Genomic DNA, 26037 nt, shown 5'->3' with positions numbered 1-26037 from the left:
CAGCTTCACATCACATCAAAAGCCGTGTGGTATGGCACTACATAAAAAGCACGGTTAAACACTACTGGAAGCGCAAGTAAGCAGTTTCCCTCTGTGTGGCTGCACACCAGTTCTAAGATCATTCCCTTTCTTCCATATATCTTACACAAGCCTTCATAAACCCAACACTGACCGACCCTTTCATGAGAAAGTGATCCTGTGTGTGTGTGTGTGTGTGTGTGTGTGTGTGTGTGTGTGTGTGTGTGTGTGTGTGTGTGTGTGTGTGTGTGTGTGTGTGTGTGTGTGTGTGTGTGTGTGTGTGTGTGTGTGTGTGTGTGTGTGTGTGTGTGTGTGTGTGTGTGTGTGTGTGTGTGTGTTCACAGAGACCCTACAGCATGGACTGTGGGTGGCCTGTGCTCTTACATTTGGATGTCAACCCAATTCCAAAACCCTGCCTTCAAGCCAGACAATAAAGGCATGTAGTTGTTTCAGACAATCACAATCAGCCAAACTTCACCTCCATGAAAAGAGACATTGAGGACCCACCACAGGGATCTGTACAGGAGACGGTGGGGAGTATTTACCGGAAAGCACTGAATGCCTCCAACCGACATTGCTGTCGTCACACCAAGAGACTAAATGAAACCCACAAAGAAGAACCCACACTGAGCCGCGTTGGACAGCAGCCATTCTTTTGAGAGAAACCATGTCCATGTGCTTTGGTGACACAAGATGACCACTCAGACCCCCAAGTGGCTCTCTAAAATATTAGAGATTTGACCGTCAACCAACTCTAAAGCTTGTACTCTACCAACACGTTATGATACACCAAACTTTGGGAAATCCTTATGGTTTTTCAACAGATTAACAGTTGAATAACTCTTTAAGTTCTGGATCTGTGGTCATTCACTCAGTATCCTCTTTGGCATTGGATGTTTGAATGCCATCTTGCTCACGTCACCCGTGAGTCATCCACTCCATTCATTGCTTTTATAGCCTTTTAAGGGCGTTTTCACACCTCAAAGTCGCACCAAGGTCCGAACTAAAGTTCATGTTTTGATACATTTGATACATTCGGTTAGCTTTGGCTTGGTTTTTTGCAATCATGCGAGCGCACTAAAGAACTTTACATGACACACTTGCGTCCTGTCGTCATCATCTATGTGTGCTGCATCTCGACATTGATTGGTTTGTAAACGCACGTGCGTCTGACGTCAGCGTGTTGTCAAATCGACCGGTAACTTTGACAAAAATGAATGAACAGACACATATCGTTGAAACTATATTGTTATTATTATGGCATTACTGCCTGCAGCACCGACTATACGCGAGGCTAGTTTAAATTCGCCAAATTTTTGTTCTTTTTTTTTTTTTGTTCTGCACGAATATCACATGGATACAGTACAAGGAGGGGAACGAAACCCAGTTGGGTTTATACAGAGTTCCACTCCACTTACATGAATAAACAAAAAAAAAGGCACCGCAGACCAATAAGTTGAATAATAAAAAGAGGGGAAAAACATATTTTCATAAGCATGATGGGGCGGCAGTGGCTCAGTGGTTCATGTAGATTGTCTACAAACCGAAAGGTTGGTGGTTCAATCCCCGGTTCTACCTGACCAAGTGTCGAGGTGTCCATGAGCAAGACACCTAACCCCCGCTGCTCCCGACGAGCTGGACGGTGCCCTTCATGGCTGACACCGCCGTCGGTGTATGAATGGGTGAATGTGAGGCAAAATGTAAAGCGCTTTGGTGGCCATTGGGTCTGTGAAAGCGCTATATAAATGCAGTCCATTTACCATTTACCATGATTATCCTAATGGAAGTAACTTAAAGTTACAGATGTTGAAGGGTAATGGTAAAGGAGGATCAAAAGTAAAGAGCAGCATATGAAGTATACTGCAGGGAACTTTAACAAAAAAAACTGTCATTGTACAATCAAAAGGTCTTTCAACTGTTTTTTAAAGACAAGCAAAGAAGACATGTATCTTAGGGACAAACTTAATTTACTCCATAATTGAGGACCCCTAAAGCTGAGGTCAGTTTTATGACCTGAAGTTCTAGAGAACGGAAAGACAAGATTTATTTCTCTATGCCTTGTTTGATTGATATGAGTATCTAAAATAAAAGTAAAAAAGTGTTGAAATGTTGGTGGAAAATCTTCTCTCTTATAAATAAACTTATGAGTAAATATGCATGATAAATAAACATTGACTTTCTCAATTGATAAAATCTTGAATCGCAGAAGGAGCATATTTAGAAGAGTAGGAAATCATACGCAAGAACTTCTTCTGAATTTTAGAAATTTTTGCGAGATAAGTGGGAAAAGTAGCACCCCAGACTATTGCAATAATTCATAAAGGGAAATAAAAAGCTGTAGTAAAGCGTTAAATGAGCAGATGAGTGAATTGAAGGTAAAACAATTCTTAGAATATTTTACATTTTAGATTGTCCTCGTTGTGCGGACATTTGATCGTCGCCGGCAGGAAAGGAGGAGAAGACTACAAGCGTTTTTCCAGTTGATTTCTTATGTCGTCAGACCATATTTCAAATAAAAACCTTGTCTCCTCCTCTCCCCATGTGCTACCACGGCTCATTTTTCCTGCTATCTTCTGTCCTCTTCGGCTACGCGGGAACCACTGGAACGTCCTGTAAATGCTCTGAACGTCTGAACCTTACAGAAAATGCTTTCACACTAGAAACAAACCAAACCTTTGTTCAGTTTGATCCTACCTCTTTTCATCGGACCAAATATCATCTGTTTGGTCCGGACCGTGGTCCGGGGGAGGTTTCACACCTGTCATTTTGGTTCGGATCAAACTGAAAAGTCAGAACATCCGGACCAAACAAGGCAGGTGTGAAAGGGCCCTAAATGATTATAGCGCAACACTGCAGGTGTAAAGTGTTGTGATAAAAATGTTGTTCCAACTGTGATGACCATCATGTTTTCCCAAGCTTTTACTCCAATGGCCATAATCTTGACCTAGCACCAAATTACTGTAGATATTAGTTTAGTATCACATTGGCAGACTTCAACATGTATTCAAAATGAATCCTATTCATTTCCTTGACACATGTTGCTGTATTAGTATACATTATGTTAATGCAAATTGTTTGTATTTGTTATCCTCACTGAAACTACTTTACTTTTTGGATGAAGTCACTAATTCCTCTTCTTTTTCAAACCCCTCCCCTTTAACCACATGGTTCTATTCTGATAGGACCCTCTTTTTTACTACTTAATTCCCATTGGATAAAATCAAGACTACATTTTTTCTCAATATCTTTTCACTTTGAAATACGTCAGAAGTCGTTGTAAACACCATTTCATGTTTATTTCGTGACATGCATAACGCTGTGGTACAGAAGTTCTGGAGAAACTGGACTTTTTTTTGGAGAACGCAATTCGTGCTGCATGTTCAAAGTGTTCAGAGCCGTAATGTAAAATAAACTTCGGTCTTTGACTGACCACATCTAATAGTTTTGTCATATGATTGACAGACAGCTCTATCTGGGACTGTTTGGAAGCTACTGGTTGTCTCTACAGATACATCACGCTTCACTCAACTGTTGTCAGAAGTCATTCTCACTTTTGAAGGCTACCCATGCAGCCTGTGAAGACAAAAGCTGACTTTTTAAAGTGAAGGATGATCATTTTAATGCAGAATTGGGAGATATAATATTTTTGCCCTATTCAGCATGGTAATCATGGTGTCGTTTTCTTTTTTCTTTTCTTTTTACAAAAAAAACATTCACACCGACTATATTTTGTAGCTACTGAAAGCATTACATTTCCATTAGCAGTTGGTGATACAAATTAGAGAGAAATTTTAAAAATGCTATATTCTTTGTCAATAAAATAGCATCTTTTTTGGCAATGGATTCATTATGATAATTTCTAGGTCAACCCAAGTCTAATTTGCACTGGGTTCTCTAATTTCTTACAGGTTTTTTAGAATAAATTCAGGGAACTTTCACCTTTTGTTCATTAACATTAATTTTATACTCGTACCTCAAATGTGAATTTTGAAGCTGATGTTTTTTTTTTTACGTAAGTTGCAACAAGGACTTTCAGAAATGACGGAAATATTGTATTTTCAAAGTGAATGCACATGAACACCACAAAAAAAGTCATAAATACGAGTGGGAAGCTCAGGATTTTCTCTAAGCCCCGATGTTTATGAGTTGGGTGCGTGTCAGTGAGAAACATGGCAGAATACCACAGGTATTTAGCAGTGACATTGACTTTTTTTTTTTTACAACAACATAAGCTAATTGCAACATAAAATATAATAGCATTTTAATATACCAATACAAGTTTACAGTGGCTTCATAAATGACTTAACACACCTGATGCACAATCTTTATTCTTTCATTTCTAGAAGTAGAGTTAGAAACCTTGCTGTATTTCTGTGTAGTTGAGAAGGTACACCGCCATCTTACTCTGACAAAAGTGACTTGAACATTGTAAACATGTAAACTTCCAAACTTGTAAATACAAACTTCTCGGGAGGACTTGAATGCACCATATGACTAACAATCCAACCACTTGGCAACCAGCAATAAAATCACGATTGTCTTTATTTCTGCTCGTCACATTCCCGGCGGCACGAATCTTATTAGAGCAACAGAGGCAGACGGAAGGTGAACAAGGAGACTTTACCTACATGTTTTCCAGAAATGTGTCCATATGTCTAACTGCAGACGGTCTTCCATTGACCCAAACAGACGACATGCATGACTAGTGCTTAACTGTGCAAAGGTGGACTGCCATCGTTTTGTAATGGATTCTTGTCCGCACAGATCACTTCATTCAGTCATCAATCAGTTGGGAGTTTAGACAACATCTGAGGAGACTGAAGGGACAGTCAGAGGTGTGTAATCGCGATCGATGGTTTAGAGACAGGCCGTTGAGATGAGTAATCTGGTAGACTTGTGAGAACCAGTGACAGGGCGATCTGCGGTTAAATCTGAGCACATCACTGCATTCCTCTGTGCTTTCCCATCATAAACTCAACACCCGCCATTACCCCTCCCCCTAGACCCCGGTCTACCCCCTGCAGGCACGGGGAAACGTGCCGGTGTCCTTAGCAAATATATATGTAATTAAATATATACAAGTGGAGATGGAAAAGTGGGGCTTTGTGAGCAATAGCGATAAAGATCTTTGGGGAGAGAGAGAGAGTGTGTGTGTGTGTGTGTGTGTGTGTGTGTGTGTGTGTGTGTGTGTGTGTGTGTGTGTGTGTGTGTGTGTGTGTGTGTGTGTGTGTGTGTGTGTGTGTGTGTGTGTGTGTGTGTGTGTGTGTGTGTGTGTGTGTGTGTGTGTGTGTGTGTGTGTGTGTGTGTGTGTGTGAGATCAAAAGTTTAGGATATTATTTTTTTTTTTATGTTTTTACAGATCACAGATACCCTCACAGATCGGAGCCGGATTAACATGTTTATGGATTAATAACTTAAATTCTGCTCTGTACCTCATACAAAACTATGATATACTGCCAGATAGGACTGTGACTGCAACACATCGTCATGTGACTTTTGGTACCGGTTTTGACATTTTCGCAATAAATAAATGATTGTGATTACACTTTTCTGTCTGTTATGTTTTTCTTCATAATTTGTAGCCTAACAGTAGTTGTAAGAAATGGTTACGGGTAGGTTTAGGATTAGTGGCTCAAAATATATTTTTACACATCTCTGTCCATTATATTTTATAATTTTTATATTAATAAATGTATCTATAAAATGGAAATTACACAGATATCTTTATGATATGAAATATTCGTAAATAGTTAACGTTTTGTAGCTGTAAAATCGTAATAATGTTACATTTAAATGTTGCAGATACGTCCATATTATACGTTTCAGCATCTATCCAAACGTACAAATAAGTGCGTTTTCTATCTTTGAAAATGACGTATTAATACCTACGTGTTAACAATGAGACCAGGCTGGATCAGAGCAGATCAGGGTTACACTTTATTTTGATGATCCGCTTTACACATTCTAACTAAAAGTAACTTTGCAACTGCATGTCAACTAACAGTCATTAGATTATTAATAGACTGTCTGCTTAAAATCTGCTAACACTTTATTTTGATGCTCCCAAACAGACATTCAACTGACTATAAGTAACTTGGCAACTACATGTCAACTAAAAATGAACAAAAATGCCCCCCAGATTTAAGATGGTTACTACAGAAGTGTTCTTTCGATATATTGCATGTTCAGATATTCATACAACAAAATAATCTGAGACATGATAATTTTGTTTTAAAAAAAAATATCAAAAAATGCTGCCGCTAACTGGCCACTTTTCTTTTTAAACGCTGGCGGGGAAACTGTTATTTTAAATTATATTTCACAGTATTACTGTTTTCAAAGTATTTTTCTTTAAACAAATGCAGTTTTGGCAAACATAAGACACTTCTTTCAACATTTATAAAAAAATATATATATTATTTCAAACTTTTGACTGGTAGTGTAGCTGCAGTGTTCAGCTGAAGGGATAGATAAATACTGAATCCAACAAACATATTATATTAACAGTATCAATTATTATTATTTTTTAGCATTAATGCCTCAAAATGTACTTTTTTGAGTTTGAGTTTAGATATGATTTGACAGATTCACCCCAAAAATAGTAAAAGGGAGAGAAAACGAAAGTTGCAGAACACAAAATGTCCCGCTGCACGTCTCCGCTAGTGAACTACTCATAACAGAAGAGCTTCACAAGACTTTGAGGCATGACAGCGGTCAAGAAAAGCTTCAAGCATGCGTGTTGTTTCACACTGACCTCTGTGACCCGTGCCCAAGTCAGCATCTACAGACTTACTCACCATGCCTTACACAACGGCACACACAAATGACTCAAAAGTCATGTCATCGTCATTAAACACAGTCAGGATCAATTGATGGTTTAATATTTATTTAGGATTTGCACACTGTGATGTGGTCATTTGTTCCCCAGATTTGTGAGCAACCTTTGGACTTTCATGCTAGCATTGAAAAGTATGACGGCACCCCCTGCTGTCTTATTTGTGCTTCAAAGATTCAGTGTTCATCTGTATTATGAGCAATATTACCACAAACTGAACTAAAAACACTCTCAACAGGGAGCAGGCGACAGCTTCATTGGTGCGCTGGCTTTCTACACGGCCCAATATCCCACAATGCCGCTGGAAGAGATGGCCAGGAGAGCCAACCTCGTCGCTGCAGTGTCCGTGCAAACAGTCGGCACTCAGACATCTTTTCCACTTCAGAAGGACCTGCCAACTGAACTATTCTGAAGGTGACACCATTCATCTGTGCACAGTGTCCACAGAATTACTGTATGCATAATAAACAATACCAAGTACTTGATGTAATTTCCTAGCAATCATTCATTTCTTAATGATTATATCATCTCACAATTCTTAGAATTGTGAGTTTATTTCACGCCATTGTTTTGGCCATTGTCACAAAAGAATTGTGAGATTGTGAGATTAAAAAGTTGCAATTACCTTTCTTTTTTCTTTAACCCATTTAAGAACCCATTTAACCCTAAAACGCCTGCTAAAAAAGGCCTTTTTATGCCTAAGTACTTTTCTGTAAACCCTCTTCCAAAACCTAAGGGTTTCCAGAAATATTTGTCAAAATTTGTCAAAGCCTACTAAAATCTTAATTTCTCAGGCTCTATTATAGATAAAAACATGGAATAAAAATCATTTGAGACCTTACTTCTTTGGCTTTCAACTTGACTGACTTGCTTGGCCATAATCTTCAACTGCATTTAAAAAAAAAAATCTTAATGGTGACTACACACATATGCGTGATCCGGTCTTAAAGGTAAACACACACAGATGTGTGATCAGGTTTTAATTGGTTAATCAGTGGCGGAAACAAGCTTCCATTCTTCTCAGCATTCACTAATAAGATATTTATATATTGGTCAGTTTTTTTAAGTTAATCTGGGAGAAAGTTCAGGAATTGAAGTAATGGTGTTTGTTGTAATCGAGAGTTAACAGTTCTCAGAAAGCATCAGTGAAGATAAGAACAGTTGTCATAGTGGAAATGTCTATATATGTAAGAAAGAACAAACAGCACAGGTGGTTTGAATTGCTGTTATTTTTGTGGTAACAATTATGTACACAGATCTCTCTCTTTTTTTTCTCTAGAAAATACATTTTGCTGGCTAATTATTCCAACAAGTTCAGCCTAAAGCAATCTGTCATTGAGTAGGTGGATCATTGTTTGCAGTAGGTCACCATTTTGCCTTGGTAGAAAAAAAGGAAACAAAAGAACTGAACGAATCCAACATAATAGACTTCTTGTGACGGTCTTAACAACACATTATCCTGACAGGCTGTGCGACTCGTCTCTGGTCTCATTACACCAGTGATCCACAGCTGCAGTGATGCCGGCGCTTTCACTTGATGGACATCTTCTGTCGTAGTTCATCACCACACTGTGACCAGCAACAATTTAAAAGTCCTTTTTCTCAGTGTCTGTATCACATGTTTAAAGAGAGCGTATCTTCCTCTTCTCAAAGAACAGGACATGTTTGTTCACTGTGGAGAAAGAAAAACACATGAACTGAAATGTGTAACAAGCACTGGAAAAGACAGAAATTATGCCATCACATCCTAGGGAAAAAATAGGCCATGACAAACAAGTGTATGGAAAAATATTTAGGTAACACTTTACAATAAGGTCTCATTTGTTAACATTTAACACACTTGTCCACACACACATTGAAAAGACAAGTGTAAACGCATTTCTGATGGGAATGTTATAAAATCAGCGTGTCCAGGTTTCGGAGGGAGTCCAGGACGCATTGTGATCGGATCTCAGTGTAATGTAAACGCAATCAGCCGGCCTGTGTCTGTGTGTGTGTGTGTGTGTGTGTGTGTGTGTGTGCATTCACAGGTAGACGTCATATAAACCCCCGCCCAGTCTCCCACGTGCTGTCAGAAAAGAATGGCCAGACGCAGTTTAGACAAATTAAACTTATTTGAACCTTACAATAAACGTCAATATTTAAAACAGTTTATTTCGACTCACATGATACTGTGTGTGTCATTTTTCATTTTAATTGTGCAACATTATCTGAAGAGGCGATCGCCTGTACAATCACAGCTGTGATCAGTCATGAGATCTTAATGATTAGCAATGCTTTGCCAGAGGAAAAATGGTTTTTTTTTTAAAACCATTTATTTTTTAATGTTTTAAATGTTGAATGTTTTTATTGTTTCAGATGTTTATTAATCTCCCATAGTCATTGCACGCTATAACCTTAAACCCCGATGATCGATGATGTGACAGTCTAACATGATCAACCCAGTTATTTTTGTATGATCGTATTAACGTAATTTGATCTAAGACTGGAGATTGCACAGGAAAGTAAAGTGAGTGAAAGCAATTGGGACATTGATTAATTTGTATCATCTTTACTCTTAGTTTGGTGTCGTGCTACAGACCTAATTTAAATATTATGCAAAAACAGAAACCCGATCGGTTATCCAGATACAGAGGCTACTTAATATGAACAAATGTAAACGCACCGTGTCCTGATTGGCTAATGATGGTGATCACATGTTAATGCCAAGTGTAAACGCAAGCCTTAGTTACATTAGCTAACATGAACTAACAATGAAAACACACACACACACACATTATATATATATATATATATATTAGCCTATATTTGAGTTTTATTCATTCTTCTTGTTAATGTTACCAACGTTAATAAAAATACATTGTTCATTTTAGTTCACAGTGAACAACTAATGTTAAAAGATACAACTTTTGCTTTTAAAAATGCATTAGTAAATGCTAAACATCAGATTCATCATGAAATCAAGTTGATGATCCTTATTTTTTAAATGTAATATTGCAGTATTTATTACAAATGATTTATCCGTGCACCTTATATACAATTTGTTTAATGTGCCCATTAATTTTGGATCAAAATAACTTCCCCTCCCTCTTGCAGCGGCATCTCTCTTCTCTGATGATGTGTTCACTGGCGTGAGGGCGGGGCAACCTGTCACTCACATGAGATCGACCAATAGGAAACCACAACCATCCAATCAACTCCCCACAGACAAAATCAGGTCTCGTTCTTCATTAGTTCTTGTTCGAGAAGCTTTTACTCTGACATACGTCAAAATAGAGAAGAAAAAAGCAGTCGCAACTTCTGTTCCATGCGACTTTAAATAGAGATGAACCAGCAACCGGACTTTTTTGTTTGTTTGGGGTTTTTTTTTGCCCGATCTCTATTCTGGATCCAAAACATAATGTGACTGGAAATATTTCTAAGTCTGTAAACAGGACGATAACACAGTCCAGAGGCGGGACACGCTGAATACAGAGCACAGAAGAGCAAATACTGTCCCAGACACCGCAAGCTCACTGTTCACGATGCATTTCAGCAGCCAATGAGATTGCTTGCTCAACATCACGACATCAGAGTTCCTCTGAAACCCTTCCCAGCTCCACCTGTCAAGACCTGCTTATGTTATGTACTCTATATATATATATATATATATATTCACCAGCAGCATATCTCACAGCAGTGTCTGAGTATCTATTAGCAGCAACAAGTCCATAATCTACACCAGCACTGTAGCAGATCTAGTCCATCAAGACCAAATAAATCAATATTGACATTTAATTAATATGCTAAACCTATTCCAAGAGTTTTTACTGAACTAAAATTAATAAAACCTGTAAATGTATGGTTCAATTTAGTTTAACTAATGTAGATGCCTAATGTTAGCAACTAATGAAACCTTAATGTAAAGTGTTACTGATACTTATTAATAAGTGTTTATCTCTTCTTCATTGGGACATACATATGATCAGGAACAGTTTGCGTATCTGTGAGTTTATCTCGTTCACTGGAGGTTTAGGGCAATATTAAAAATGGCTATGGGATGATATTTATTATATATAAAAAAAGTGGTATATAAATACATTTGAATTAAATTCAATAAAAAACTGTGCAAAAGTCTTAGGCACATTAGCATTTTCACCAAAAAAAAAAAAAAATTAAGCCAATTATTTATATATTTTTCTGCAGTGTGTCAGTAGGAAATATCAGTTCTCATTACCATACATTCATTTAGCTATTAATTGTAATAATCCAGTGAGATATGCACAAGGAGTGTTAAAACAGCCGGTGTGATCTGATCTGATCATGGAGTCCGTCTGTGATAACATGAAGAAACTGAAAGAGACTAAATCCAGAAGAACTGTGGAAACGTCTCCAAGACACTTGAAGAAACCAACCTGCAGATCTACAGCACTGTGAAAAGGTTGGTAAGCGGGGATGCTTTCAAAAATAATGTCTATTTATTTATTATGTCTTATCAATTAACTTCTATTAACTAGATCAAATCAATGTTTGGTGTGACCAACATTTGCGTTTAAAACCGCTTTTGTCCAGGTAAACTTGCTCATAGTTTTTCGGGTAGATCTGCAGGTCGGTTTCTTCAAGTGTCTTGGAGACGTTGCCACAGTTCTTCTGGATTTAGTATCTTTCAGTTTTTCTGTTTCTTCATGTTATCATAGATGGACTCCATGATCAGATCAGATCACACCGGCTGTTGTCGGACTCCTTGTGCATATAAAAATCTCACTGGATTATTACAATTAATGGCAAAATTGTAAACTGATATTTCCAACTGACACACTACAGCAGAAGATATAAATTACTGCCTTAAAACCTTTTTTATATCGTTTTTTGTGTGTGTCTATACATACAGCGTTCAATTCCTGCTAATATATAGATTGACAGACAGACAGACATATAGACAGACAGACAGACAGATAGATAGATGCAGACAGAAAGTACCAACCTAAGACTTTTGCACATTACTGTATATGTAAAGCTAAGTGAATATTTTAATACAAACTGAATTTTCCAGAATATATGTGAAATTATTTGCTTTAGTACAACAATGACAATATAAAAACCCAATCATGTATATATATTTTTGTTTATAAGATACAGCACATAATATTTCCTTATACCCTATGGGTGTTTTTACATGAATATACCCAGCAAGCAATTTTTGCATTTAAAATACGTCGAATAGCCGTCTAAAGCTAAATCGTGACTACAGATTGACCATGACATGAAATTACACTTACATCGGTAACAGAGTGCCGTAGTTATGACGTCACTTTGTAGGCCAAAAAGCGGAAGTGAGTTAGCATTTTAGCACTTCCGGTTCCCTCATAAGTCGATGGGTTTTTTGAATGGGTTTTTGCTAAATCGCCTGAAATAAGGTCTGTGGTTAACAAAGCCTCTAAATATTTTCACGTTTTGATCTATGACATAAAACACACCAGTTATAACCTGCTTGTGATTTTTTTTTTTTACTTTATTGTGACTTAAAAACAGTGGTTGCTAAGAAGTTGCTAAAAGGGACTACATCCTTTGGCGGGGACTTTAGACGTCATCACGACAAACAGGAAATCTCTCACTACTAACCCGCGTTTCAGCCTCACGTTTTTTTTTTCTTTGCAGAGAATGTTCCACAATGGTGTTTTTGTTTTGTCCCGAGATGCAACCACACACGTTTTTTTCTGGCGAATTAGCAAATGGTATGCAAACATACAATCAAACATAATACAGTGAAAGATAATCTTTGTTAAAGTTTATTTGGGGCACAACGATCAGGCATAATAATCTTAATCACAAAGAAAATAATATTATTGGTTCGTTTATTAACAAAATAATAAACAAATAAATAAAACATTAACAAAAGATAAAAAAATCTTAGAGAGACACGCATAAACAAAATTAGTTTCTAACATTTGTGGAAAAAACAAATGGGCAATATTTCTCATGAAAAAGTGGATAAGTGTTCATACACAGCGCAGATCATAATGAGCGAGCGTGTTTTTTAAATAAAGTTTGAGGAAGCTCGATGATGACGTTGATCCGCGACCATGGTCAGAGTGGTGTGCTGTAGTCCGTTTATAGCCTACCGTTAGCATTTTATATCTGACGGCTTTATTTAGGCTTCAAAATGTATACATTTTGGATTAACTTGTAAAGATTATCTTGATAGACAAAACGTGTAAGGGTCGCAACTCTTTGTTGAACACAGATCTTATTTTTTGGCGATTTTCCAAAAGTCTATGTGGAAAATGCATAGCTTTTCGATCGAGGGAACCCGTGCGCCGCTAACTTCCGGGTTGGCCTACAAAGTGACGTCATAACTTCGGCACTCTATATGATGGGATATCAACCATCTCATGCGCTGCCTGGCCAAAAACTACAATGAATCAGTTTAGACTATAATTGGGCTACAAATAGCATAGAACATGTCAAAGAAATGAAACCAATCACATTGTAATCACTGTTGACTTTGCTTACATGATAGAACATCATTTATCTCGCAAGTTATTTTGGCAAAGACAACATGTACCCAATTCAAGGTTATTTTGTCTAGAAGTGTGTTACTCATAGCCGGACTATCAGGTCTATAGTTAACAGAGACGGTGAAATGACGGCTATTGCTTGCTGGGTATATTACTTTGCAACAGGGTCCTTTTCAAAGTTATCATCATTTTTTGGGGGTCTTTGAAAATCAGATCAGGTTCTACCATTATTATATTATGTATACCATTATGTTATTATATATTATAATAATAACAGTGACACAAATATATTATTTTGAGGCACTTAGTTTGTGTTCCTCAAATGAAAACAGGATCTATATGAAGTCAAGTTGATGGTTCACCTCACCTATGGGGTCATGCTTTCGCAAAACCAGCTTGTCCCTCAATCGACCCCTCTTTGTGTTAAAACAGTAACCCGTGCCAGCCGCACTCATCATCTGAACCAGCAGCGTCCTGAAACACAAGAAGATTCAGGGCCACAGGACGAACAAAGCACTGACTTCAGTGTGTCTGTCATAAAACAGGACATTAAACCAAGCAACATCTCAACACTCATTTTAAATCAAGCATTTAACCAGACTAAAATTCACAAATGTATTTGTTAAACGTGACTTGACAATGAAATGTATTACACTGTACACTCTGTTTAAATTCTGATAAATATATGATATTTTTACCCAAATTTAAGGAGATAGGAGGACATAAAATAGTTTTTTCACACATATTAAGGCATGGCAGCAGTGTATTCTGCATAAGAGTAAAGCACAAGTGTTCACACAGTTTCAGAATGTAATCACACTGCAATGAGGACGAGGAATACTCACTTCGATTTGCTCTTGGCAACTAGATAGAGAAAGAAATCAAAAGAAACCAAACGTAATTAGCATTAGCAACTAACAGTAATCAATAACATCATAGAATATGCGTATGCGTGCGTTTATAAACATATAATCACTAAATAACATCTAAAAACAAATATTGATGGCATATATCATGTTAACTGGGACACAAATGCGAACATTATACATGTATGTTAACGTTATGGGTGAAACTGCTGGCTAGATACAGTATTAGCCGCTAACGTTACACAACGCGTCTGTTCTGCAGTCTACAACCACTATTATGCAGACAATGCAGATATTATATGATTATAGATGTACTCACGGTTCACAGTAGTGAGAAACATTCTTATTCTTCTATAATAAATAACCGCTGCGAAATGTCACATTGAGCTCCTGTCACTGAAAGTTTCCGGCTCAACCCCCAGTGCTTCCGGTGCCATGTGCGATTTACGTCATCGTCGAAACAAATCCTTTTTTATTTAGTTTTTGATTGTATTATTGTATTATGTTATGACAATGATGGACATAGTTGTTAATGTTTTTTTATTCTTTAAGCATTTAATAAAAATATATATTATTTGTTATCTCTTTGTTTGTTTGTTTGTTTGTAAGAATTACACACAGACAGGGAGGACACATTGAGTATAGATAGATAGATAGATAGATAGATAGATAGATAGATAGATAGATAGATAGATAGATAGATAGATAGATAGATAGATAGATAGATAGATAGATAGATAGATAGATAGATAGATAGATAGATAGATAGATAGATAGATATAAAAACAGAAAAAGCATAATTTCTCATTTTCATTTTGTTTAATGTACTAAAGTAGCTAAAACTATAGTCTACTGCATAAATAAAATTAATAATAAAAAAATACACCAAAAAAAAATGACTGAAACTAAATAAAATGGAAAATACACAAATTAAAACTAGTATCTCTATGAGACTAAAACAACACCGGTCTGTGAGCAGGGATACAAAAATTCAAAGGTATGATCTTTAGTTTTCATGTCATAAGTAATACTGACAGATAATATTGCAATAGAAACAGTAGGCCTTCACAACTGTTCATTTACAATTTACATTAACAAAATACTTTTTATTTGTATTTTATTTTGACAAAACACATATCGTCAGAACGGTCTGAGACTCAAGGTTCCATATTTGGTGACTGTTTTGTGATAGAAGTGATATTGTGACAGAAATGTATTATTTGTTACAGGAGAATGCATAAAAAAATGCAATCGTATGTGGATGACACCCGTTGCTGTTGTTTTTTTGGCATAATAGCGCATTATAACCTCATTTTTTGTGATATCAACTTCAAATTTGGTACACAACTTGGTTAGACATATTGTGACCCTAGACCACAAAACCAGTCACATGGGTACATTTTATTTTATTTTTACATCACATGAAAGCTGAATAAATAAGCTTTACATTTATGTAGGCCTATGGTTTGTTACGATAGGACAATATTTGACCGAGATACAACTATTGAAATTCTGGAATCTGAGGGTGCAAAAAAAATCAAAACTTAAAAAAAATTGCTTTAAAATTGTGCATTTATGTTCGTGCTTGCGCATTCACTCACAAAGATAAATGTTTTATATATTTACGGTAGGACATGTACAATCATGGAACATGATCTTTATATCCGAATGATTTTTGGCATAAAAGAAAAGTCTATAATTTTGACCCATACAATGTATAGTTGGCTATTGCCACAAATATACCCGTGCGACTCGTGACTGGTTTTGTGATCCAGGGTCATTGACTTGACTGATTTTATAGCAACAATTTCAGAGTAAAACTATATTTTATGTAAAGCACATTTGTTATACAGTAGCCTAAACTTAAACGTCAAATACACTTTTTTACACTTTCATTTTTTTAAGTGATTTTTGAGTGTCTTCTTTAAAAAATAAACCAAGGTCTGCATTCCAAAGCATTCAGGAATTATTTAAGTTTGGATAATGTTGCATCTATGCTCAAAAACAGGGGTCACAAAGAAAACAAATATTTTGGAGTGACTCCTGTATTCTGTTATTGAGGCAATCTCATAAGAATGTAGTTGCATTTTAGAGACTGTTCTGCACACACTCACACACTAACTTAGGGGATTCGGTTTTGCATTTAAATGTTGTTGTCATTCCAACAATCTTGCCGACGTGCTCGACTCGCTCGCTGACCAGCAGCACATATTCAAGATTGATCAATGTGGGTGACAGATTCTCTAGAAATAGAGATGCTGGAAGAGGGGAAACGATACTGCCAAGAGGAAGACCGTCACAGGGTTCAGGAAATGAATTGTTGGATGGGCCGCGCTGTTACCAGCTGGCAGGATGTGTGTGAAACTGCCTGCGTCACGAGTGGAGAGACCTGACAGAGGCAGAAGAAGCATTTCATTCAGGCTGCTCAATTAGCTCATCTTCACAGATTTTATTGACGGATCCACCCTGCTTACGGACACGGACACAACAAGCATGTCATCACTAATGCTGCAATAGACACATGTGCAAGAGAGAAGGTGCCAAGTTTGATCTGCCTACATGTCAAATATTCCACAATAGTCGAGTCACGTTTATTTATATAGCGCTTTTTAGGCTACAGACTGTTTTCAAAGCAGCTTTACAGAGATAACAGGAAAATAATGCTAAAAAGTTTGTTTCCAGAAGAAAATAGCATCACAGTCCAGATTAAGTAAGTTCAGTGATCTTTCATTTTTGTTTTTAAAAAAAGTTATTAATTTAGTTCATTTATATGTAGCCTATATATAGTGTCAATGCAGGCATGAATAGTATTGTTGAATATTAAATTAAATGTCCCCAACTAAGCAAGCCACGCCAATGGCAACAAAGGCAGAAATAGACAGAGAGAACCTGAGAAAGTTCAAATTTAGTTTCACATATAGTGATAATGTTTTATAGTCCCCCTGTAGTCAATAATTGTATCCCTTAAAACTCATCTTTCATCACCAAAATTACATTTAAATGTTTTGTTTTTTTCTTTGAAAATTAATGCCTTAAAATAGCTTCAATGCAACTCTACACCCAATTGTTTCATTTAGTATATGCAGAACCATGAATATGCAAATTTGCCCCGCCTCCACTCACTCACACCAGCTCAGAGATCCTCACAGACGGTCAACTTACTGAGGTAAACGCTGCACAATGGTGTCGCTCTTTACAACACCGGACACATAAACAGTAGCCTTTTGCTTGACTCAAATTCGAATAATGTGTTGCTAATGTTCACCACCTTCTTAAAATCAGTATCCTCAGAAACGCTTTTCAACTCAGAAGTACTATATACCGGGATAACCTGGCATCTCTCGAGACTCTCTGCTAGTTTGCGGTTAATGATATGCTAAAGCGCGCCGGCGTATTGATCTGATTGGTTACAAGGAAGTTTGTGACGTCAGCAACACCATTGATCTCAAACCGCGTTTTTGAGACTGTCTTTAGATCTGCAGTTTTAAGGAGAAAATACTCAGCAATGGTGTAGATTTATGAATTTGCACATGGTTTGTCTTAAAGCAGATTAAAAACACCACATAGACATTTAAACAACATTAAAAACTTGATTTTCACCACAGGGGGAGCTTTAAAGCCTGTATTGTGTTTGAAAGGCAAAAACCTGCTGTACAGTCTACTAACTACAGTACATGCCTTCTGTTGTTTGATTGACAGCTTACCATTCTTTAACAAGTAAAAGGCGTTTTAATTGTAAAAATGTCCCCCTTCAGGCCATGGAGCGCGAGTCTTTTTGCCGTGAAATCGGGAATGTTTTTCAAAAAGTGTCATGGTGCAGTAAGGAGATCTTTTGCAGCAGTTTTAATGAATAAAGACAATTCAAAGAGGTAAAATACATGTGTAATCATCATTGTATTATATATTTTGCCTCCCACATCTGTTATACCAACCCGAAGGCAATTCGAACAAATTTTACGAGGAGGCTTATTCCCATGAATTCATACGACCTCACTTTTTTTTAGATGTTGATCAGGGACATGTTGTACTTGGTGAAATCAGGTTCTGCGAGCTCCATTTTCTCTTATATGATATGAGCCATAAAGCCTAATGGATCAAGTATGACACTCAACAAACAAAAAAACAAACACATACAAACTTTTTGGGGGATATGTCTCATTAAAAAAATAAACAAGATTTTTTCTGACTATAGTTTTGCATGTTGTTATATTATATTATATAATATTATTATATATATATATATAAATATATATATAAATATATATATATATATATATATATAATAACATACAAAACTATAGTCAGAAAAATCTTTTTTATTTTTATATATATATATATATATAAATATATAATGGGTTGAATACTCTTGTAGACTGCAGGTGCTCACACACACACACACACACACACACACACACACACACACACACACACACACACACACACACACACACAGTGTTCTCTCAAATCACATTCTGTCCTTGCTAGATTGACTAAGTGGGCTGTGATGTCATACGGATGTGCATCAGGTTGCCATGGTGACGGCAATTCAGGGAACCAGATGATGTTGTACCCTCTCATTGAGTCTTCCATATGGAACAGGTTTCTTGGAGAATTAGTACAAAAGCATTTCAGGAAATCATTTTTTAGAATACTACTGCAAAGAAAATATCACTCGATTTTTTTCTCAGAAAGCACGGCCTTCTTCAGCCCATGACTGGTTAAGCACTGACCAGGCTGCAGGTTAGAATAAATAAATAAAGTGAAATTAGTTATTTATAGACTCTAGACAGACCTTGGCGACTAAGATTAAAGTATAGAGAATTTGTTTTATAAACACTTTTTGTTATACTGGTTGAACCTCTCTTCACATCCTGATAGCAATCAATAAAATAAGGAATCTAAATATTAAAACATGTTCAAATGATATCTTCTGTGGAAGTCTCATGACCAAAAAATGTTCGTCCAATCATCGCATTCGGTCTGAATGCACTGATTCGATGTGCTGTAAACATGTATTTCCATACCTCGCCGCACCTGCTCTGTCAGATTTCTCACGTCATCAGTGTTTTCTTGTAAGGATATGCAGAGTTGTAGACAGACGTCAGTCAGAGAGAGACACAAACAAACAGCAGACACTTTTACAGTTCCTCCTGAACCAAACCAATGAGCTTATGCTGCGTTCATGCCATGTCATAACCGTAATTATGAGATGGAAACCCGTGACGTTTTACCCGAAGCTGTTCACGTCCTCAGTCTCGGATTTATGCGTTTCTATGTCAACACTATCAACGCTGAAATTAAAGGTTGTATCAGCGATTTCAGGCCCAAACATAAATGATCACATTCATTAATCTTTCCTAGCGATCCGCTAGCTGGCCGCCCCATAAGCAGGCGCGTCTCTGTAGGAAGTCTAGGCTCTGAGATCTGCACACAAAAACAATTGGTTTCACCAACCACTCAAAACCAAAATAAATAGTGTTCCAACCAATCACCGACAGGGGCTGGGTGTTGTGAGGCTTTGCGCTCGAAGTCGGAGCTGAAGAAGAAGCCAGCGTCTATCAATGAACAAGAGAAATTGAACATGGCTGAGTCAATCCCCAAGAGGAGGATGAGGATTAGGCCGAGGGAATACCATCGTGTTTATTCCAAGACATGAATAGTTATCGGGAAGGCTTTTGAAAGGTGGAGAGAACTTAAAGAACTTAGAAATTTTAAATCGGACGCCGAGGTTGCACTGTTTCTTCTGGACAGGTGAGTAGCTGCTAGTGCTGACTTTTTTGGATGTGAACTGTGTGTGATTTTTTTCATGATGCACGAAACGGGAGGGAGGGGAAAACTAACTTGGTTTGTTTGGGATCTCGCTTCAAACACAAACAGAAGACGTCACCCACAATCGCTGAGACAACCTTTAATCTGCAGCTGTCAGGTGGTGCAACTAGAGCACTGCAAGTTGTTTACGTTCATTATTATTGTAAAGTTATGTGGTTTGAGACATGAGGTAATTTAACGGTGTCGCTCGTGTCTCTTTGCAGACTCTGCTTCGAGTGGTCATGTGTTTTGGAGGAGGCGTGGCTTTGGAGACGCTCTGAAGAGTGGGTAGCATCTCATGCTTTCAAAGCTAGCTCGCTATTGCTAGCCTCTCTGAAATTGTCAACCCTACCTTTAATTGTATTAAGTAACAATTCAATTATACTCAAAAAGAAATACCCACAAAATAGATCGATAAATGTTCTTCTTGCATTACTCATCTGCATCTTATGCACACAACTCTCACATTACCGCGCTCACTAATGCATTAGCACAAGAGTGCCAAACGCCTCACTCGCAGTCTGTGTATTTACTTCTCATCAATGGATCCCTCTCCCATCTGTCTTCCACATTCGGAAGCCTCTCTCCTTTCCGTGACGCAAGCGAGAGTGGGATGGACTGCCTCCTGTTCCCACCGAGGCCGCTGACATCTGCCACGAGGAGAAAGAGGAGGAAGAGAGAAAAGATGAATGAATGAAAGAAACAGGGAGGGCAAAACAAGATCAGGACACGGAGATTCTTCTGGAAAAGCTGCTTGGTGCAAAACAGCGAATGCCGGTATTAAAGTGACTCAATAAACTCAAGTTGAGTCAGATTCTAATCACCGCATATCCTTCTTTTCATTATTTTCTAGCTGATGGGAAACTCAATATTGCCTAGTATGTCTACAAGTAAACAAAATGTCATCTAGGACAAAAATAGAACATAAAAAAAAAAAAATAGAAACCATTTGCTATAAATCCTGTTCTGAGGTAAAAATTTGACACCTTCTGTCTCCACTGCATCCATCACCTAGCAACTGATACCAAGGTTACGCAGGAAGTAGCACCCCAAACACACGCGCGCGTTTATTAACCAGGCCGTGGATTAGTCACTGGAACACTTCTGATTGTATTGCTTCCGCTCTCCAGGTCTCGTAGGGTCTGACTTTGTGAAAGCATCACTTCCCCCAGAGAATGATTTGAAGATGTTCGAATCAGTGCACTGAAGAGATCACTTCATCAAGACTGATGCTATACAAAACAATAGAGTGCGTTCCAGAAGTAAAACTCCATTCATTTTCTTCATAGGGAAGTTGATTTTTAACAATAACTTGTAAACCTTTAAAGACAGCCTTGCTGTGAGGTACGAGGTTTTTAATAAATGGAGTTTGCTTCTGCTGAAGACGTCAGTCCACATTATTTCAACTTAGTTTATAAATAAATAATTGATTAACATAAAATGGGTAATGGGTAAAAATGACCCATCATGGATAATGAACACTATACATTACCCATGATGCTGTACAGAAAATTCCACCAATCAGAGAGTCGAAACATGCAAAATAGACCAAAATATATTTTAGCTCCGCCCACTCCCATGAAGCACGAATCGAGTCGCTCCCTACACTCTCAAAATATTTCTATGCATATTTTGCAATAAACGTTATATATATATATATATAAAATCAACAATTGAAAATTAGAAGTTTTATATTTCTCCATCATTTTTAATTTGATTTTGTTGTTCGCAATGCTTCATGGGATTGTAGTTATTTCCCTCACTAAAGCTGTTAAGTTCACAGTCTTTTGTATTTTTGTCTAATTTTTAAATACTTTTTTTGCTTGTTGTGATTCATCTCATAGCTGGTTGGTTTGGTTCATGGCTTATACCGCTTTAACAAAGACTTGATTTGGTATCCCTAATGCATGGGAAAAAATACTTGTGAAGTGAACGGGCACTTTTGAAATGTATTGCTTAAGTTATAAGCTAACAAAGGATATGCTCAAATTTTCTGTCCTAGGAGTAAAATACAGAAGTGATGCTACTGCACGGGTCTATGGGAAGTATCACGATTAGGCTACTATTACTCATATAATATCATGGATTGGAACAAACCACATCAATCACAGGCATGTAACTCATCCTGCAAGTTGTGCTACAGACGTAAATGATACATCAAGTCATGCAGTGTTGTGAAGGGTTGTGCTATTACTTGTCAAAGATGCGACCAGATGAATGATGAATGAGCAAAAGTATCCAGACAGTGACTCGACCCCCAGAATAAAGGGCTGCAGGGATGGAGGGTTTTTGTAGGCCAAAACCAGGAAGCATGTTAACATTTTAGCACTTCCAGTTCTGTCGTCCTGAAGTCAGTGGTTTTTTTTTTTATGTGATGTTGGTTAAATGATTGCACTCTCAGACTTTAAGAGAATTTTTTTTTAAATCAAGACTTAAAACTTAATGGTTGCTTGTGACATAGTTTGTTTATAGCCTACGTTTAGCTTTTTTAGTCTGCCGATTGTATTTAGGCTTCAAAATTTTCAAAATTTGTTATCAGGATTAACAAAACTTATAAGAATCATAAAATGTGTTGGTCAAAGAGTATATTTTTAGCAATGATCTAAAAGCCAGTGGAAAAAATCCTATTGTTTTTTTATTGAAGTCATTTGGGACAACAAGAGAATAAATGATGACAGAATTTTAATCTGCCCATTCAATTCTGTCCATTTATTCTGTTGTGCTTTCTAAACTCTCTTCATGAAGCTTCAAAACCTTTGCAAATCATTTGTTTCAAATCAAACTGCCAAAAAGACATGTGATTTCAGTAAACGAGGCTTCATTTTATCTTAACTTTTTCGAAATGTTTCACATTTTTAGGGACGTCGACCTCTGTGAACCCATGTACTAGTGTCTATATGATTTTTTCCAGATCTCGGATCAATTTGATACATTTTTAGACATTTAATGACACATTTGTATAATAAAAAGGAAAGTTAATAGCCGATTCACCAAGCTCTAAAACAAACAAAACTAGCCCTACAATTTATTAAAATAACACAAATTATAAAGACACTTCATATTTAATGTTATTAGATGATTTTTGATGATCTAAAAGATTACACATGCATGTTTGAGCTGAGTTTTCGTTTCATTCACATGTTTTGTGTGCTTCGAAACTGTGAATAGATTTGAGAAACAATTGATTCAAAAAGTTTTGAAAAGCTTCAGACAACGGGAAGAACCAAACTAAGGGCTTATAATAGCTAAATGAAAAACCAAACAAGACACAGGTGAACAAAATCAATTATCCAATGAGTAACCATAGAAAGAAACCAGCAACGGGAACAGGTACTAAACACAGCAAGGAAGAGTCCAAAAACAGAAAATAACAGTTACATCAGTTCATTATCCTTTTATTCCTATTCCTTTTAAGACTAAGAGCAACCACCCAGAACCACTATCCCAATCCCTAAACCTGACCATAAGTTATCCCTAAAATCAGAGGGAAATGATGTAGAAGCACCTGACCCTGATTGTAAGCCTAAACTTGACATAAACTGTAATCTTGACCCTAAATCTGATTGGTTGATTGAAATGTTGTTCCAGGAACATGTTGTACTTGATCAAATCAGGTTCACTAATCTACTAGATAAACAATCTCTTCTTGACATTGGTTAAATAACAGAGTGCATTATATTTAACAGATATACAAACCAGTTTTTTTTGCTCTGAGATCATTGGAACATGTTGAAATCCACAGTTTGGATCTGAATCATTTTAGCAAAAGGTCAATTTAATGTCATATCTCCAGTTTGCAAAACAGGAATCTATTTTGTGATATGCACTTAGACACCAAACTTGCACGTCATTTTGAACCACTAAAGCTGACATTGCTTTATTTTTATCCTCCGAACAAGCAGATATGCTGATCTGCACACCCACACATTCTCCAAGTGGATATGGTCATTTCCTCCAGCAATGTCATAACAAAAGTCATGGAACTACTTATATCACAACTGCATGTGCAAGTCATGATTTGTGCTATAAATATCAATGACATTTGACTTTGGTGTTAAAATGGAAATAGTGACCCAATGTTTTGCGGTCTTTGAATCACATGCCATTAGATCCATGTGACAGATTTTTTTAAATTCAGATTTTATTCGCACATCATCAAGAACAATGGCTCACAATATCTTTTTAAAAGTGACTCATCTCTGCTTTATATTTATTCACACATTCGCTTGTGCTATTTTGAAAAGAAACACAGATTGAAGGTCTTGTTTGATACACCTTTGTTCTCCACAGATCTCTCCAGGACCAGCATTCCTAGCAGTGCGAGTTTTACGTAACTCTGTTCTTTTTTAGAGAGCTTGGGGAAGAAAATAGCCATCTGGCTTTCTAAAAGCGGACTCTGGGACGCACAGCGCCCACGCTTTCCGCCAGTGGGTCAGTGGGTGAGAGTCTTCGGGGAGGAACTGGTTGAACTGGTCCAGAGAGCGGTGGGCGGTGTGGGTTGAGCGCACCTGGAGAGCCAGAGTCGTTCAGGACAAGTAGGCTGAGAGCGTTTGTGTACTGAACACGGGTGTGAAGGTCACAACGCTCCACATGTCATCAGTTTGTTTTTAGTTCTGTTTGGCACAAAGGGAGCCCGAAGAAAAAAAAGCACTGACGTGGATGCAACAGATTTGTTTGATGCCATTGCCATTTATTGGGCATGCATGATGACTAATAAGCAGGCTAAAAGTGAAATGTTCTCGTCACATGTTTTTTTTTTCTCTCCTTTAATCTTCACGCACATACAATATGTGTGTGTGTGTACATTTGTTAATTCATGTTCATTCATAACTCATATGTACTTGAAATGTTAGTAATGTGTAGTACAGATTAACATTGACATGCTGTATTATTCATACGTAAAACATTAACTTACCTCAACTGAACCTTTTGATGCCATATGAACACTTAATATTCAGAAATATTATTAATTTGACTGCACTCACACTATTGGATAAGAACTGAACTAAGCTGGATGATGACATTCTTCAATTTAAATATACGTAACAGAAGATACTTAACTTGTACAGAGATGAATGTGAAAATTGTTAAAACTATAACGACAACAATTATGGTCGCGTGGTTGTTTTCGTTGCCAGAGTTGTCATCATTGTTGTTTTTGTTAGTTTTGTAAGCAGAATTAATAAAAAATTAAAATAATAATTGTTAAAATTGAAACTAGATTACATCTGGTCTGGGCTATTTTTTGTCACATTTTTTTGGGTTTTGTTATTGTCATGTCGGTGAGGCCATCTAATTTGTAACTTTTTTAAATATAAGAATGGGTTAGGAGTTTATAAGATTTTTTATTTTCTTCATCCTACTCCTGTTCTTCTTGTCATGGAATGTATTTTTGTTGTGTCTGTTGGATTGTTGTTGTGGTATTTTGTGTTGCATTACCATGCAAAGAGAATACATAAATAAATGAAATGACTGCTTTATAACTCAATTAACTCACTTCATAATTGATGAACTTTACACACTGAACTGAACTGAGTCAACACTGAACTGACCTCAGCTGTATAATGACATAATGGTCTTTTTAGAGCAGATTTACAGCATAATTTGATCTCTCTCTCTCTCTCTCTCTCTCTCTCTCTCTCTCTCTCTCTCTCTCTCTCTCTCTCTCTCTCTCTCTCACACACACACACACACACACACACACACACACACACACACACACACACACGTTTACGGTCTCTCACATAGGCCTACCTATAAAGAACATGCACACATTGTTGTTTTTCCATGTTTTATGGGACTTTCTATAGACGTAATGATTTGTATACTGTACAAACTGTATATTCTCTCTCCTTACACTAAACCTACCCATCATCACAGAAAACTTTCTGCATTTTTACATTTTCAAAAAACATTAGACTACTTGCATGATTTATAAGTTGACAAAATGGGCCCACAATGTCAATATTTTCACATTTTAGTATATTTTTTAGGACATTTTGTTCCTCACCAT

At 37.0% G+C, this 26037-nt stretch overlaps 2 protein-coding genes across 7 annotated transcripts in view; one reads left to right on the top strand and one right to left on the bottom strand.

Annotated features, from left to right (window-relative positions):
- The window catches only part of rbks (ribokinase), a 39017-nt gene extending 27832 nt beyond the window's left edge, over positions 1 to 11185 (top strand). For 3 of the 6 annotated variants that reach the window (XM_079632329.1, XM_079632328.1, XM_079632330.1), the window contains one exon: positions 7092 to 7829. In XM_079632329.1, the coding sequence (XP_079488455.1) occupies positions 7092 to 7265 (174 nt within the window). In that variant the 3' untranslated portion in view covers positions 7266 to 7829. Of the gene's footprint in view, positions 1 to 7091; positions 7830 to 9949 lie in introns of those variants that run through there. The other 3 variants (XM_079632332.1, XM_079632331.1, XM_079632327.1) reach the window with 2 other exon arrangements.
- On the bottom strand, positions 8065 to 14731 carry mrpl33 (mitochondrial ribosomal protein L33). The gene is made up of 4 exons (XM_079632334.1): positions 14536 to 14731; positions 14196 to 14214; positions 13718 to 13824; positions 8065 to 8525 (listed from the first exon to the last, which is right to left on the bottom strand). Exons 1-4 carry the CDS (start codon positions 14555 to 14557, stop codon positions 8476 to 8478), a joined length of 198 nt encoding a protein of 65 aa, XP_079488460.1. The 5' UTR covers positions 14558 to 14731; the 3' UTR covers positions 8065 to 8475.
- Positions 14732 to 26037: the final 11306 nt, after the last annotated feature.

This window comes from Phoxinus phoxinus (genome assembly GCF_949152265.1).
Source record: "Phoxinus phoxinus genome assembly, chromosome: 13".
Taxonomy (NCBI): Eukaryota; Metazoa; Chordata; class Actinopteri; order Cypriniformes; family Leuciscidae; genus Phoxinus; species Phoxinus phoxinus.
The sequence above is the reverse complement of the archived record's forward strand: the minus strand, read 5'-3'. Positions and strand labels throughout refer to the sequence as shown.

Excerpts from the sequence above, each read along its gene's own strand:
- mrpl33 (XM_079632334.1), bottom strand. The coding sequence starts at position 14,557 with ATGTTTCTCACTACTGTGAACC. Across the intron at positions 8,526-13,717 it reads GCGAAAGCATGACCCCATAG|TGAACAAACATGTCCTGTTC; the intron begins GTGAGGTGAACC and ends CTTTCTCCACAG.